This window comes from Pristis pectinata, chromosome 19 (assembly GCF_009764475.1).
Source record: "Pristis pectinata isolate sPriPec2 chromosome 19, sPriPec2.1.pri, whole genome shotgun sequence".
Taxonomy (NCBI): Eukaryota; Metazoa; Chordata; class Chondrichthyes; order Rhinopristiformes; family Pristidae; genus Pristis; species Pristis pectinata.
The window spans coordinates 43740891-43756923 of record NC_067423.1 but is presented as its reverse complement, the minus strand read 5'-3'; the positions used below and the strand labels follow the sequence as shown (position 1 = coordinate 43756923).

The 16033-nt window shown below is 51.1% G+C and overlaps 1 protein-coding gene across 2 annotated transcripts in view; it reads right to left on the bottom strand.

Moving 5' to 3' along the window:
* Window positions 1–14926, bottom strand: part of LOC127580251 (mitochondrial 10-formyltetrahydrofolate dehydrogenase) — a 77651-nt gene extending 62725 nt beyond the window's left edge. The window contains exons 1-4 of one of the 2 annotated variants that reach the window (XM_052033405.1): window positions 14779–14881; window positions 13236–13380; window positions 4873–5107; window positions 3950–4092 (exon numbers count right to left, since the gene is read on the bottom strand). In XM_052033405.1, the coding sequence (XP_051889365.1) occupies window positions 3950–4092; window positions 4873–5107; window positions 13236–13380; window positions 14779–14865 (610 nt within the window). In that variant the 5' untranslated portion in view covers window positions 14866–14881. Of the gene's footprint in view, window positions 1–3949; window positions 4093–4872; window positions 5108–13235; window positions 13381–14778 lie in introns of both variants that reach the window. The other variant, XM_052033406.1, reaches the window with a different exon arrangement.
* Window positions 14927–16033: the final 1107 nt, after the last annotated feature.

The following is a 16033-nucleotide window of genomic DNA, read 5'->3' as shown; positions in this document are numbered from 1 at the left end:
TTTTAAAAGGAGAAAAGATAATTTACCCTGGGGGGGGGGGGGGGGGTGGTGGAGGGGTGGTGGGTTGGTGGTGTGGAGGGATAGAAAAGGTATTTTCAGGGCTATGGGAAGAGAGTAAGTGGAGTGGAATTAATGGGATAAAGAACACCTTGATGCTGGAGGAACTCAGCGGGCCAGGCAGCATCTGTGAGGGAAAAGCAGGCGGTCAACGTTTCGGGTCAGGACCCTTACTCAGGACTGAAGATAGGAAAAGGGGAAGCCCGATATATAGGCGGGAAAAGCAGAGCAGTGATAGGTGGACAGCAGAGGGGAGGCAGGATGGGCACAGGGTGGCGATAGGTAGATGCAGGTAAGAGATGGTGATGGGCAGGTGTGGGGAGGAGGGGAGAGCGGATCCACCAGGGGATGGTTAAAGGGATGTTCCTTCAGAAAAGCCAGCGTGGCCCAAATACACTCCTCCAATTCTGTGTCAGCGACAAATTGAGCAGTTCCTCTGTAAAAGGTCATCACATTTTTACCTCTTGGATCTCGGAACCACCTTTTCAGAGTCCCTGCATTGGAGGCGAGGTAAGAGGAAGAGGAGAAAAAGCACACACACTGCAGAGTTCTCAAAGGATCGGTGGTACAGCTATTTAGGGAGTCGGATGCACAAATCAACAGGACAAGTTTCTGAAGCCATTAACAAAATTACTGAAGAACAGGCTCCGCTAACCCTAGTTGGTGGTTGAGGTGCTGTTCGAACATGGTATTGACATATTACAGAACCCCTGAGCAGCTCTCACAGTCACGGCCTGTCTGGGCACAGGAAGGGCTCAAGCCTTGGGCAATGAGGCAAGGAGAGGGACTGCGCTGAACTGGCCACTGCTCAGAATATAAAAGTTGTGGCTGCAAAACAAGCCCAGACTGTGCTTGGACAATGTAAAGGATAGTGCAAGATTTCAGAAGAGATCGCAGTACCTTAAAGCCACGACGGGAAGGAGCGTTGCCCACGAGTTGTTTTAGTTTTGAGGCACAAGTAGGGACAAGACAAGTTCAATTACAAAGAGCAACAATTAATTGAACCATGAATCACAATGTGTTTGCCAAACTTTCAAAATGGGGATTACATGGGGAACATTTCACTGAATAATAAAATTCACAAAACATTTAAGAAATAATTGATAGGCAAAACGCTCTTTAAAACCAAATTGTGGAAAGTGTATGCGGCAGACTAAGTTCAATACACAAGTACAATATTAATAGAATCTTCTACAGAAAACGCCAATAATCCATTCGTTATGCCAATTGAAAATAGGGTTCATACTTTTTCTGTACTTTTTAAAATAAATTTTAAACTTAATCCTTTGACTGCACTATTTGGGATTGTTGGAGAAAAAGATATAACTTTGAAGGCTTCTGATTTACATATTCTAGCTTTTATTTCTCTTATAGCCAGGAGAGCTGTGTTGCTTAAATGGAAGGAAGTCACTCCGCCTACGCAGGCTCAATTACGGGATGTTATGTCATACTTGAATCTAGAGAAGATTCGCTGTTCAGTTTTTGAACCTGACCTAGACTTTCAAACCCTGTGGTGACCCTTTTTTGAATTATTTTCAAAATCTCTGACTTGGGGACTAAAATACAGATATTGCCTGTCACGGTTACGTTTTTTTAAGGTTTTTCCTTGCTGTTTCTTCTAACAGCTTCGGGTCTTGGTAGTGGGGGTAGATTTTTTTTTGTAATAAAATGTTTCAACTTTTTCTTTCCTTATTAACTAACTACTATATGTGGTTATTGACTTAGAGTATTGTAATCCTAAGTACAACTTAATACAATGTATTCAGTAGGGTTTTTACTTTCTTTTTTGATGCATGTACTCTGTATTTTGTTTCATGGATTTAATAAAAATATTGTAAAGAAAATAGGGAGATAAATATCCATTTAAGAATGTCATTACGACTGACATCGGCTTCCAACACTCAGTACTACACCATAGTTACTTCACATTCCATGTTATTTTTTAGATCTCTCATCCCCTGGACACTGTTTTTGTTCTGTATTTAAATGAAATTCAAGTTCTACAACTGTGACTTGATTAATCTTGCTTTCCATTTGGAGTCACCACCCTTTTTTTTTAGCCGTTCGTTCTCAGAATTTGGGTGTCGGCAGCAGGCCAGCATCTATTGCCCTTCCCTCGTCGGTTTGAGAAGTTAGCAACGAGCCCTTGTATCTGTCCCCGAGCAGCTTGCTAAACCACAGAGGACAGCTAATAGATAAATGACGGAGGGACTCACAGAGGGAAACTTTGTTCCCTCGAGCAAGGGCGATGATTTGTCACAGCAGTCAAAAAACTTCATTGCTCTTTTTATTGCTACAAGCTTTGATCCCCTTTTATTCTGATAGAAAAAGTAAACAACATTCAAATTAACCATTCGCCATTCTGAGATGAGATCCAATGTTTACTGGCTTATCTTTCCAAAATCTCCATTTCATATTTCCTTATGACACAGGAGGACACCACTCAATCCATCAAGTCTATGCTGGTTCACAAAGTAATCTCATTCATTCTCGGCAAACACCGCCCCCAGCGTTCTACCACACACCACCAGGGGCAATTACAGTCGCTGATAAACGTACAAACCCACACACATCCTTGGGAGGTGGGTGGAAACTGGAGCACCCAGAGGAAACCCATGTGGTCACAGGGAGAACGTGCAAACTCCACACAGACAGCGCCGGATCCACTCTGACGCTGGCTTCAGTTCAGCCAACACCTTCCTCCACGAGCTGTCTGTTACAGGCTTTGCTCCAGTGTTCCAATAATATGAACCCTTCCCTCCAACACTAGCCCGGACCTGAAGATCACCCTTTGCCCAGTAACTGACCTTGACATCAAAGCAACACTCGAGTCTGGCCCTGACTAAACTGGAGTCAATGGGAATGAGGGGGAAGACCCCCTGCTGGTTGGAATCGTACCCAGCACAGAGGGAGATGGTTGCGTTCGTTGGAGGTCAATCATCTCAGCCACAGGACATCTGTGCAGCGGTTCCTCAGGGCAGCGTCTTAGGCCCAACCATCTTTAGCTGCTTCATTGACGAACTTCAATCACTGGGTGAAGTAGGGGTGTTCGCTGATGATCGCACAGTGTTCAGCACCATTCACGGCTCCTCTGATAATGAAGTATCCACAACAGATGCAGCAGGACCTGGACAATATCCAGGCCTGGACTGATGGGTGACCGGTGGCATTCACGTCACCCAAGTGCTGGCAGTGACGATATCCAACAAGAGAAAATCCAGCTATCATCCCCCGACACTCAATGGCATTACCGTCACTGAATCCCCCACTATCAATATCCCGGGGGTTACCACTGACCAGAAACTGACCTGGAGTAGCCAAATGCACAGTATGGCTACAAGAGCAGGTCAGGGGCTAGGAATCCTGTAAAGAGTAACTACAAGGCTCCAGTCTGGACTGTGATAGAATACCTGTCACTTGCCTGGATGAGTGCAGCTTCAACAACACTCGAGAAGCCCGACGCCTTACAGGACACAGCAGCCCACTTGATAGACACCCCATCCACACCCACTCACTCACTCCACCAACAACACTCAGTAGCAGCAGTTTGTACCATCTACAGGATGCACTGCAGCAACTCACTCCTTAGACAGCACCTTCCAAACCCACCACCTCTACCGGCTAGAAGGACAAGGGCCACAGAAGCCTGAGGACCACCACCCCCTGGAAGTTGCCCTCCAAGCCACACCCCATCCTGACTGGGAAACATATCACCGTTCCCGGGTCAACATCCCGGAACAGCACTGTGGGTACACCCACACCTCAAGGGCCGCAGCAGTTCGAGAAGGCAGCTCCCTGCCACCTTCTCCAGGGCAACTAGGGACGGGCAATTAACTGCTGCCTCAGCCCACATCCCTTGAATGAACATGAAGCACGAAGCACTGAAAGCAACCTGGAGGTTCTCTCCCAGGGATCGTCATCAATCCAGTGACAAACTCCGCAAGAATCTGTATCCCAACCACAGACGGTGGCAACGTGGATGGGATTTTCAACAACTCTGCCTCCTTTCCCAGAAGCTTTCCTAGGCATCCTTCACTGGGAAAACAGATGGACAACGATTATTTTAACCACTGCGTCTTTACATTACTGTCCATCAGTCTATGCATCATTCAGTTAACAGCACCTCCCACATCGCCCTTCTCCAGGTCAGGTCCCGGGGAGCACAACCCCAGCTCCCCTCGGCAACACTGGCTGGGACAGTTAGTAGGTCACAAGCTGACATGGAGTGGGCTCAGGGAGGCCAGAAACTGGAGCTCTTCGTACATCATACCCTCCCTTTCATTGTCTCCATGTCCTGAGCTGCCGAGCACACGTCCCCTTCCCTGATGCCACATGTTGCTCGAACACAGAGATGCTGCATCACCAGATCAAGTTCCAACACTGGGTGGGCTGACAATTCACGATGGGCCGCCTATCTCACACACGACGGGGGCTTGAGGGTCCCCGTCTTCCTGCCTTTCACCTCAACCAAGGTCCAACCCACACTGACAAACTCGACACACCCTCCTCCCCTGAGAAAACAAGCCACTTGTCTATGTATTTATTAAAGTAAAACAGGCAGCTCCCTGACAAGGTGTGGGAGAAAGAATCTGGGAACAGGTTGTTTGGGTTATTGTAAATAATTAACGGAAATTTAGTTTAAACAAGGTGACAGAGTAGGAAAGATTTCACAGAGACTTTTACTGACAAGACCATGTCAAAAATTTCAAAGGGTGCAAATATTTCCTTTGCAACAAGCTTCAGATTTAGCAGATCTTCATGGCACAATCTGAAGGCTACCGCAGTTAATATTGCTTAGTGGTGTGGTAATCTTACCAGTTTATAGCAGCTGCACCCCTGTGGCGAGGAAGCAGTGACGGGTGGTAGATTATTGATCCATGCCGCGGGTGATTAATGACGTCCATAGGGATAAACTGGCTGCAGAACGGGAGCACGTTTAGCTCTGCTCCGACAGATTTATAGGCTTCAACAACATCAGTAATAGGTTTCCCCTTCAGCCTCCATCTGGGGAACTTGAAGACCGGGATCCCATCCTTGTCTGCAGCAACCGCTGAGAAGAAAATAAATTTACAACTGTAAGTTTGGAATGTTTACTTGCAGGCCTGCCTCTCCCCCACCATACACCCCAAACTGCCTTTCACCTGTTAGTGGTATTTGGATAATTAAAGTAGAATCATTGATGTGCGGTTCCAACACCTGCAATGCGACTAGGTCGTCTGACTGAAGAGACTTGCGTTCGTAAAGCTACACCCTTCACGTCCCTCTTGTGACCGATGAACTTTTAAAGCAGCCATTATTTTAAGGTAGGAAATGCGGCAGCCGCTCTCCACGCAAAGCAGCCACCAGGTCACATGTTCAGTGGTTTGATCAAGGAATAAATATTGCCCAGGTCACCAGGAATAATTCCCCTGCTCATCTTCCAAGAAGTGCCCTCGGATCCTTTGCACTCTCCTGGAGCAGACAGAGTTTTGGTTTGACGACCCCATCCAAAAGGTAGCTCCCCTGACAGGGCAGATCCCCCTCAGTACTAAACCAACTCTGTGGAATGGTGTTTGAACCCATAACCTACAATCTGAGCCTCAGCTGACAAGGGCTAGGTTTACAGATAAATCTCACAGTGAACTTTCTTCGCAACCCAACGATGGAACAAGATAAATAATGCAATTTTACTACCCCTGCTACAAATTTCCACTCTGCCCTCAAATTCACTTGGACCATTTCTGACACCTCTCTGCCTCTTCTCTGGATCTCTGTCTCCATCTCAGGAGACAACATATCCACTGAGATTTACCGACTCCCACAGCTGCCTAGACTACACCTCCACCCAGCGTGTCTCAAAGGACCCCACCCCTTTCTCTCAGTTTCACCGTCTCCTCCAAATGTATTCTCAAGATGAGGCCTTCCATTCCAGGACACTTGAAATGTCCTCCTTCAGGAAATGTGGCTTCCCCTCTACTGTGGTTGATGGAGCCATCTCTTGCATGTCCCATACTTCTGCTCTCACCTCGTTTCTCTTCCCCACCACCCCCACCCCCCCCCCCCGACTTATCTGCCCTTGGCCTTCTCCACTGCGACGGTGAGGCCCAGCGCAAACATAAAGAACGACACCTCATTACTCCTCTTGGGTGGTCTACAATCCAACGGCACGAACACTGAATGTCCCAGTTTCAGGTAACCCACACCCCCCGGGTTCCTTTTTCTCCCCCCACATGCTCCCCTCCCCTGCCTGGTCCCACCTGCCCATCAACCACACACTTCACCCACTGGGTCTCCTCTGCCCTCCCCCACCAGCTGCCCATCATCCATTCCTTATCTGGTTCCACCAATCACCTTCCTTCCGGCATCTGCTGCCTCTTGCTTCTCCACCTATCAGCTTCCAGCCTGTCTCAGCTGCCACCCGCCCCTCCCACCCTTATCTGTCACCATCACCCATCACCTGCTGGTCTATCTCACCCCGCCCCTCACCTCTCGACACTGGCCATCTCCCCTCTACACTCTCAGTCCTGATGCAGGGTCTCAACCCGAAACACTGACCATCCCTCTCCCTCCACAGATGCCGCCTGATCTGCTGAGTCCCTCCAATCTGTTCTTTGCTCCAGATAACAGTCTGCAATCTCGTGTGTGCCCAAGGTGAAACGCACTGCTGGTTTACTGAGAGATAAATCACTTTCCTCTTTAAACGTAGTGATACAGCATTTGGAAATTGTAATTAACTTGGTAGAACGGTGAAGGTTCATTTTCCAATTCATCGCCCCCTTCCCTACAAATGCTCCCATCAGCAAAATATTCATCTCTTCCTTCCACACAAGGTTACAGACAGTTCAACTTATGTACAGCTTGGAGTGGGACGGTGCTTCTGACAGCCTGGGACGTTGATCGATGAACCTGCTGTACAAGCGGAGTTACCCCGGTAGGGTTGGAGAACGCGAGATGCACCAAAAGGACCAGGTACCGTGAGCCACCCACAAGCTTTGGGCTCTCGGCTTTGTTAGAAAGTAAACCTTAAACTGCTGCCAGATGCCACAGTTGGTGAGAGACACCATTCAGCTGCCGTGGACAAGCTGTCGAAGAACCACAAAATAGGATGCACGCTTTAAACAGCACAATGGTGCACTGGGGTCTGGCCCTCAGGCAACAACGTTGCAGTGCTGGAGACACGAGAGACTGCAGATGCTAGAATCTGGAGCAAGACAGCCAGTCTCGAAGGATCTCGACCTTAAACGTCAACTGTCCATTTCTCTGTATAGCACGGTAGGCGCGGCACGGTAGTGTAGCGGTTAGCGTAACACTATTACAGCGCCAGCGACCCGGGTTCAATTCTGGCCACTCTCTGTAAGGACTTCGTACGTTCTCCCCGTGTCTGCGTGGGTTTCCTCCCACATTCCAAAGACGTACGGGTTAGGAAGTTATGGGCATGATACGTTGGCACCGGAAGTGTGGCGACACTTGCGGGCTGCCCCCAGAACACTCCACGCAAAAGATGCATCTCACCGTGTGTTTCCATGTACATGATATCTCATCTCTGACTCGCTGAGTTCCTCCAGTGTTTTGAATGCTACAGTACCGACAATGGGCCAAAGCACCAGCACACCACAGGACATGAGCTCTACTCAACGCGAGAGGACCTCTCCCACCTTCGGGGGCCGAGGTGGGAGCCAGTTAAATGTACAGGCCTGAAGACGACAGCGCGGATTATCTGGAAAGGTGGTTGGGAGGGGATGCTCTGTTGTCAGAAGAGTATGGGGGGGGGGGGGGGGGGGGTGGTTTCATGGAGGGAGAGGACCAATCAGGCAGCTGAGCACCTGGGTGGTAAGAGGACAAGGAGAGCCCTTGCCGCCATCAGAGGTGGTCCAGGAGCTTTGGGCACTGGCTCAGACCTGCTTCAGGTGGGTGAAGTCTGCACCGTTCACAGGGAAGGGATGCAAAAGGAGCGAAGGCTCTGATCGGGTCTGCACAGAGACTTCTGTGTAACCTCAGCAATCCTGGCCAACAAGTAACCTCAGGAAACACACTCTCAGTTTAGATTCTTTCCAAATTTCCATCACACAGCCCAAAAGTCTGTTGCACAATGGGATATAATTTCTGGACCAGCAAGTTCCTGCAGCACAAAACACGTCATCCAGTCAAGACAAACAGGCAGCCTGAACCAGAGTCCATCAAACCATCTGAGGCTGCTGTGACTTGCAGTCTCAGCCTTGAATCATTTGCCAAAACACCATGCAAATCCATCTCTTGAACCAGTTCCCTCGGGAAGATGGCGGAAGCCATCCGTCAATGCAAGTTTGACCGACTGCCTTCAGAAAATTCCGAAAAGCAACACAAACCACATGGCGAATGTAGCAGGATGTGACTCTGGATCAGGCCACCAAGTATCAAAAAAATTAATGAAGGTTCTAAAAGCATCAAAGAATACAAAATGCTTCTTGTTCTTCCTTGTGACCTGGCCTTTGACAAAGTCTCATCCGAGAACATATGGGATCAGGGTCAAGCTGGATCCAAAACTAACTTGGTTATCAGAGACAGAGGGTGATGGTGAAGGATCGTTTTTGTGATTGGAAGCCTGTGACCAGCAGCGTACTGACTGATGTTAGGTCTGCAACTGTTCGTTACGTACATGTGAACGTAGAGGAAGTACAATTAGCAGGTCCCCTCTGCTTCTGCTTGCAGGGATTTGCCTCATTTCCAACCTGTTCCGCTGCAGACTACACAAATGCATTTCCATGGCACAGTATAGAACAGTCAGGGAAATGAAAATCAAAAGGCTACAGATGGTGGAAATCGGAACTCAGAACAGAAAATGCTGGAAACACTCGGCGGGTCAGGCAGCATCTGTGGAAGGAGAAACAGTTAATGCGTCAGGTCCGAGACACTTTCTCAGAAAGTAAAAAAGGGTAGTTTTCAGCAGGAGAGAAGGTGGGACAGTTGGGCCCTAGTCTTTTCCGTGAACGTAGTGGTTACACACTGGATGTGGACACTACTCTGCACTGTCAACCAGATCTAATTCGGTTGGTTGCATTGAGACAAGCAGCACAGCATGCAGAATGAGGTTATATTAAAACGTCTCAGTACATCATAGATTTCTGAAATAACTTCACCCATGAGCCATGCCATCTTCTTGCAGCTCCCATCGGGCAGGAGGTACAGAAGCCTGCAGTCCCCACACCACCAAGTTCAGGAACAGCTACTTCCCTTCAACCATTCGGTTCTCGAACCAACCGGCACAACCCTAGTCATCACTGTAGTTTAGCAACACTGTGACCACTTTGCACTAAAATAATAGACCTTGATTTTTTTCTAATTGTGTTTTTATTTCTTGTAAAAAAAATTGTGTATAATTTCTGATTTTTCTTGGGAATGCTGCTTGTTTGTGTGCCTGTGATGCTGCTGCAAGTAAGTTTTTCATTGCCCCCGTGCACACATGGACTTCTGTACTTGACAATAAACTCCACTTTGACAGTGAAATGTACACTTTATTTCTGAAATCTGAAAGGGAGTTTATTAAACTATTCGGTGGGTGTACATGCAGGCTCCATTGATACCAAATGCTGCACAACTGACCTTCCCGACAACACAGCACGAGCAGCCAGCTCTCTGTATGGTACCAGGTAGTGCCAAAACTAGTTCTTTCAGACTGGTCAACTCCAGCCCTTGCAACTCAGGGCCCGAGCTCGAGAGCGTGCAAGGAAAGATTCACCAGGATGTTGCCGGGATTGGAGGGTTTGAGTTACAAGGAGAGACTGGGATTGTTTTCCCTGGAGCGGGGGTGGGGGGGGGGGGGGGGGTGGTGGGCGCGTGGAGCCGAGGGATATAGATTCAGAATTATACAGCACAGAGACAGGTCAACACATCCATGCCGATCAAGTTGCCTGCATTTATAGAAGTTTAGAAATGCATGAGAGGTATAAATAAGGTGGACGATCGCGGTCTTTTCCCCAGGGTAAGGGAGTCTAAAACTGGAGGGCATAGGTTTAAGGTGAGAGGGGAAAAGATTTAAAAGGGATCTGAGGGTCAAGTTTATCCACACAGAGGGTGGTAGGGAGAATGGACTGAGCTGCCAAAGGAAGTGGCTGAGGCGGATACAGTTACACAGTTAAAAGACATTTGGATATGTCATGGACAGGAAAGGTTTAGAGGGATATTGGCCAAACGTAGGCAAATGGGAATAGCTCAGGGAGGCATCCTTGGTTGGCATGGACGAGCTGAGCCAAAGGGTCTGTTTCCAAGCTGTATGACTACAAGTCAAGATATCTTGCACTGTAACTTGGTGGAAACATGAGCAAGGGCAATGAGGATTTAGTGAACAGCAGGACCATCGGTTTTCTCTCTCTAATGTAAAGGGAAAGAAACTGACTGAAATGGGGCAAAATGGGGTTAAATGATAAGATAAGATCTTTATTAGTCACACGTACATCGAAACACACAGTGAGATGCATCTTTTGCATAGTGATTTTGGGGGGCAGCCCGCAAGTGTCGCCACGCTTCCGGTGCCAACATAGCACACCCACAACTTCCTAACCTGTACGTCTTTGGAACGTGGGAGGAAACCGGAGCACCCGGAGGAAACCCGCGCAGACACGGGGAGAACGCACAAACTCCTTACAGACAGCAGCCGGATTTGAACCCGGATCTCTGGTGCTGTAAAACATTGTGCTAACCACTATGCTTGGAGAAAATTCTTAGTGATAGGTCTACATACATCTGGAAGAACATGGACATTAGGGATAGTCAGCATGGCTTTGTGCGGGAGAGGTCACATCTTACAGACTTGATTGAGTTTTTTTTGAGGTGGTGAAGGTAATGGATGAGTGGTAGGGCAGTGGATGTTGTCGACATGGACTTCAGTAAAGCATTCGACAAAGTCCATTGTGGTAAGCTGATCCAGAATATTGAGGCACATGGGATTCAGAGTGACTTGGTAAACTGGATTCAAAACTGGCTCAGCCATGGTAGGCAGAGGGTAGCTGTGGAAGGGTGTTATTCTGGCTGGAGGACTGTGATCTGTGGTGTTCCGCGGGGATAAGTGCTGGGGTCTCTGTTGCTTGTGATATATACTAATGATATGGGTGAAAATGTAGGGGGGCTGATTATGGCTCAGTTGTGAGTAGTGAACAGCTACTTCCCTTCAATCGTTCTGTTCTTGAACTTGCACAACCCTAATCACTACAGTTTAGCAACACTATGACCACTTTGGTCTGCACTAAAATGAACTTTTTTTGTTCTAATGGTGTTCTTTCTTGTAAGATTTGTGTCTAATTTATGTTTTTCTTGTGAATGCTGCTTTTCTTGTGAATGCTGCTCTGTGCCTGTGATGCTGCTGCAAGTCAGTTTTTCACTGCACCTTGTGCACACATGGACTCGTGTGGGTGACAATAAACTCGACTTTTTAAACTTTGAGGAAGGCTGTCACAGGATACAGCAGGATATAAATCAGTTACAGATATGGGCGAAGAAATAGCAGGTGGAGTTTTATCCGGACAAGCGTGAGGTGTTGCACTTTGGGAGATCAAATGAAAAGAGGAAAGTATACAGTAAACGTCAGATCCCTTTGGAGCACTGATCTTGGGGTACAAGTCCAAAGCTTCCTGAAAGTGGCAATACAAGTAGATTGGGTGATAAAGGCAGCATACAGTCTTGCCCTCATCAGTCAGGGCACGAAGTGGAAGAGTTGGTAAGTCATGCCGCAGCTGTGTAAAGCTCTGGTTGGGCCACATTTGGGGTATTGTGTGCCGTTCTGGTCACCCCATTACAGGAAGGATGCGGAGATTTTGGAGAGGGTGCGGAAGTTCACCAGGATGCTGCTTGGATTAGAGGGCCTGTCCTCTTCTTATAAGAGGAGGTTGGACAAACTTGAGTTATTTTCTCTGGAGCGCCAGGGACTGAAGGGAGACCTGATCGAAGTTTTTAAAATTATGAGAGGCATAGACAGGGTAGACAGCCAGAATCTTTACCCCAGGGTAGAAATGTCAATCACTAGAGGAGATACGTTTAAGGTGACAGGGGGAAAGTTTAAAGGAGATGTGCGGGGCAGGTTTTTCTTCACACAGGTGCCTGTAATGTGCTGCCAGGTGGAAGCAGGTACAACAGTGGCGTTTAAGAGGCTGTTAGGTAGACACATGAATTTGCAGGGAATGAATCATGCACAGGCAGAAGAGATTTCGTTTAATTTGGCATTGTGTTTGGCACAGACATCGTGGGCCGAAGGGCCTATTCTGGTGCTGTATTATTGTATATTCTATGTAAAGCTATGAGAGGCATCGAAAGGGTACACAATTCTTTTCCCAGGGTGGAAATGTCAAATACTAGAGGGCATAGCTTTAAGGTGAGAGGGGGAAAAAGTTTAAAGATTTACGAGGCAAGGTTTTATTTTTGCACAGAGTGGTGGGTGCCTGGAATGTACCACCAGGGGAGGTGGTTGAAACAGATAAGATAGCAAAGTTTAAGATGCATTTAGAAAGGCATTTGAACAGGAGGGGAATGGAAGGATATGGACCACGTGCAAGCACACAAGTTTATTTGGCACCGTTTTGGGTGCAGGGGCCCGTTCTTGTGCTGCACTGTTCTACGAGATAAAGTGGGAACTGTAAACTGGATTGAGAGAGCAAAGAAATGAAGATTGCTTGTTTTTGAAATGCTTAGTATTCAGAACAGGTACTGGCCCTTCAGCCCACGACGTTGGGCATGGTCTTCCAAAGAATTTACACATGGACTTCAAGCTTCCTGTACCGGCATTGATCGACAGCAGGTAGTCACCACACTATGACAGGGGGACTTCTGCTATTGATCAGTGGGCTCACTAAACTGGAGAGAGTTTTTAAGATATCTTTATTAGTCACACGTACATTGAAACACACAGTGAAATGCATCTTTTTGCGTAGAGTGTTCCGGAGGCGCAGACCACAAGTGTCGCCACACTTCCGGTGCCAACATAGCATGCCCACAACTTCCTAACCCGTACGTCTTTGGAATGTGGGAGGAAACCGGGGCACCCAGAGGAAACCCACGCAGACACGGGGAGAACGTACAAACTCCTTACAGACAGCAGCCGGAATTGAACCCAGGTCACTGGCGCTGTAAAGCATTATGCTAACCACTGCACTACCATGCCCCAACAGTTGAACGTATCAGTGCTGACATAACCCAAACCATGTATCCCACAGTGACCGGTCGCACACACTCACCCAAAGGGTCAGCCTTCCCATCTCGATCAGGCACCGTGAACACGCCGACCACTTTGTGTCCCTCCTTCCGCAGGCCGCTGTAGACCTCCTGCCCGAACAAACTCTGGCCGATTAAAGCTACCTTCAGCTTGTTCTGGTAGTGAATCTACAAATCGAAAGGAAACCAAATCACAGCACAGCTCTCCGAGGGACGTGGGGACGGGGTGCAGAAACGGACAGAGCCGTCCCAGGGACAGAGACAGGGCCACACCAGAGTCGAGGAGGGACTGGGTGGGGGGGGGGGGGGGGGGGGGGGGGGGGGGGGGGGGGTGGAACCCAGGAGGCAGGGTGTGGGGGGGTGCAACAGAGACAGGATGGTGTCCAGGAATACAGGCTGGGAGGGGACCCATAGAGACGTTGGGCTGCGGGTGTGGGGAAGAGAGCACAGAGCCTGTGGGGATGGAGGAAAAAAAACAGAGTGGGAGGGTTTGGTGGTGGGGGGGGGGTGGGGGGAGAAGAGGTCCCAGAGTGGACTGACAGGATCTGGAGCAAGGGAGATGGAGGGAGGGGGTAGATTTCATTGGTGGCACGGTGCTTGGGGGGGGGGGGGGGTGGTTGGGGACTCTGGGGCGGTGTGGACAGGGAACCAGGGAGGGTCCAGGGTGTGTACAGGGGGGTGGAGGGGAGGTGGGGGGGGCACGAGAACTGGGCTGCTCAGGGCAGCAGCAGGCTGACCAGGAAAGGGGTGTGTGGGGGTTGATTGGGGGAAAAGTTGAGGGGGGAAGGAGAGAGATCGGGCTGCCAAGGGGGCAGGATGCCTGCGGGGGGGGGGGTGCAGTGTGCCCGCAGGGTGCTGGGGGAGCAGGGTGCCGGGGAGGGGGGGGTCAGGGTGCCCGCAGGGTGCCGGGAAGGGGGGCAGGGTGCCAGGGGAGGGCTGGGGCAGGGTGCCCACAGGTTGCCAGGGGGGCATGGTGCCGCAGGATGCCGGGGGAGGGGGACAGGGTGCCGGGGGAGGGGGACAGGGTGCCGGCGGGCTGCCGGGTGCACGGTGCCTGCCGGCGCGCTGGCCCGACTCCCGCCGCTCAGTCTAATGCAATGCAACGTGTCCACTCGGCTGCGGCGGTGCAGCGGGCTTGCGGGGGGGGGGGGGGGGGGGGTGGAGGGAGCCGGCGGGCGGAAGGACGGGGGACTGGGTTTGCGGGTGGGGGTGCGGTGCTGACAGGAGGGCCGCGGGGTGCAGCGAGGAGACGAGCGGGCAGAGACGGGTCGGGGGTGGGGGGGGGGGGGGCGGTGGGAAGAGGGGCTGCCACCCACCTCCCGGAGGCAGGGACGGAGCTCAAGGAGTCATTTTGGACGTGTCTCCCGGTGGGACCCGAGGCGGGGTGGGGCGTGGGACAGGAGGGGGGTGGACGGGACACGGGAGGGTGGGGGGGGGGGGAACGGGAGACAGGTGGGAGGAGACCGGATGGGTGGGGGACACGGGTGACGGGACAGCGGGTGGTGGGTGAGGTGCCCGGGCGCGCCCCCCTCTGCCCCCCGGTGCCGGTGCCCCCCTGCCCCTCACCGCCGAGGTGCTGAGCCTCCGCACGGCCGGCCCCGCCGCCCACAGCATGGCTCCCGGGATCAGCAGCGCCGCGACTGGGGCGCGCATCCCGCCCGAGCCCGCGCCCGACACCGGACGTGCGCGCTCCCCCGCAGCCAATCAGCGGCCGGTCGTCATAGCTACCGACCCAGCCCCCAAATCTGTTGCAATCGCCTGTCAGTGCCAGCTGGTTCCGGGAGCCGGGTCCCTAGTCCCGGGGGGAGCAGCGGGGGTCCCGGGACCCAGCGGCCGGCGGGGGGAACAGAACGGGTCCGGGTCCCGGGGGAACAGCGGGGGGGGGGGGGTCGGGGGAACAGAACGGGACCGGGTCCCGGGACCCAGCGGCGGGCGGGGGGAACAGAACGGGTCCGGGTCCCGGGGGAGCAGCGGGGGTCCTGGGACCCACCCGGGGGGTGGGTGGGGGAGGGGGAGGCTCCCCTCCGCTCCTGGCGAGGAGGATTCGGGAGCCACCCGAATGCTCGGCAACCACTCAGTGGTATCCGTGACCCTGGCACCAGGGCAACAACACACTGCCCGGAATCACATCTGCCCTCCCCAAACGACGGGAGGGGGTGTGGTGGGGTGAGGCGTGGTGAGGGCCGGGGTATCGTGTGGGGTGGGGGGTCGGGTTGGTGAGGGAGGTCTGATGAGTCTGGTTTTACAGTTGCACGTCTCAGCGTTGAGTGACCGTGTGTCGGTTTGCAGCCCCCCGCCATCCCCTTCTACTTATTGTAGGTTCCTTTGCTTTATTCATTTGTAGCTAATGAAATACCCCAAACGTGCCTGGATTGAGTTCCTTTCCAAGACAATTTATCCAACACCTCAGTCTGGGCTGTGTCCGAGGGAAAGGTGCTGACCTGAAATTGACAGATATAATTTCAGGCAGTTTGTTGTTTCCCTGGTGCTAGGGTCAAGGATACCACTGAGTGTTTGCGGAACAGCAGTGGTGGGTGAATAGGGTCAAGTTCAAGTTCAAGTTATTTTATTGTCATTCGCCCAGATGCTGTAAAGCACACGGAGGAACGAAATGTCGTTTCCCCCAGACTCATAGAACAGAGGGCATACGTCGAACAGAGGGCATACATCGAACAGAGGGCATACGTCGAACAGAGGGCATACGTCGAACAGAGGGCATACGTCGAACAGAGGGCATACGTCGAACAGAGGGCATACGTCGAACAGAGGGCATACATCGAACAGAGGGCATACATCGAACAGAGGGCATACAATAAACGCA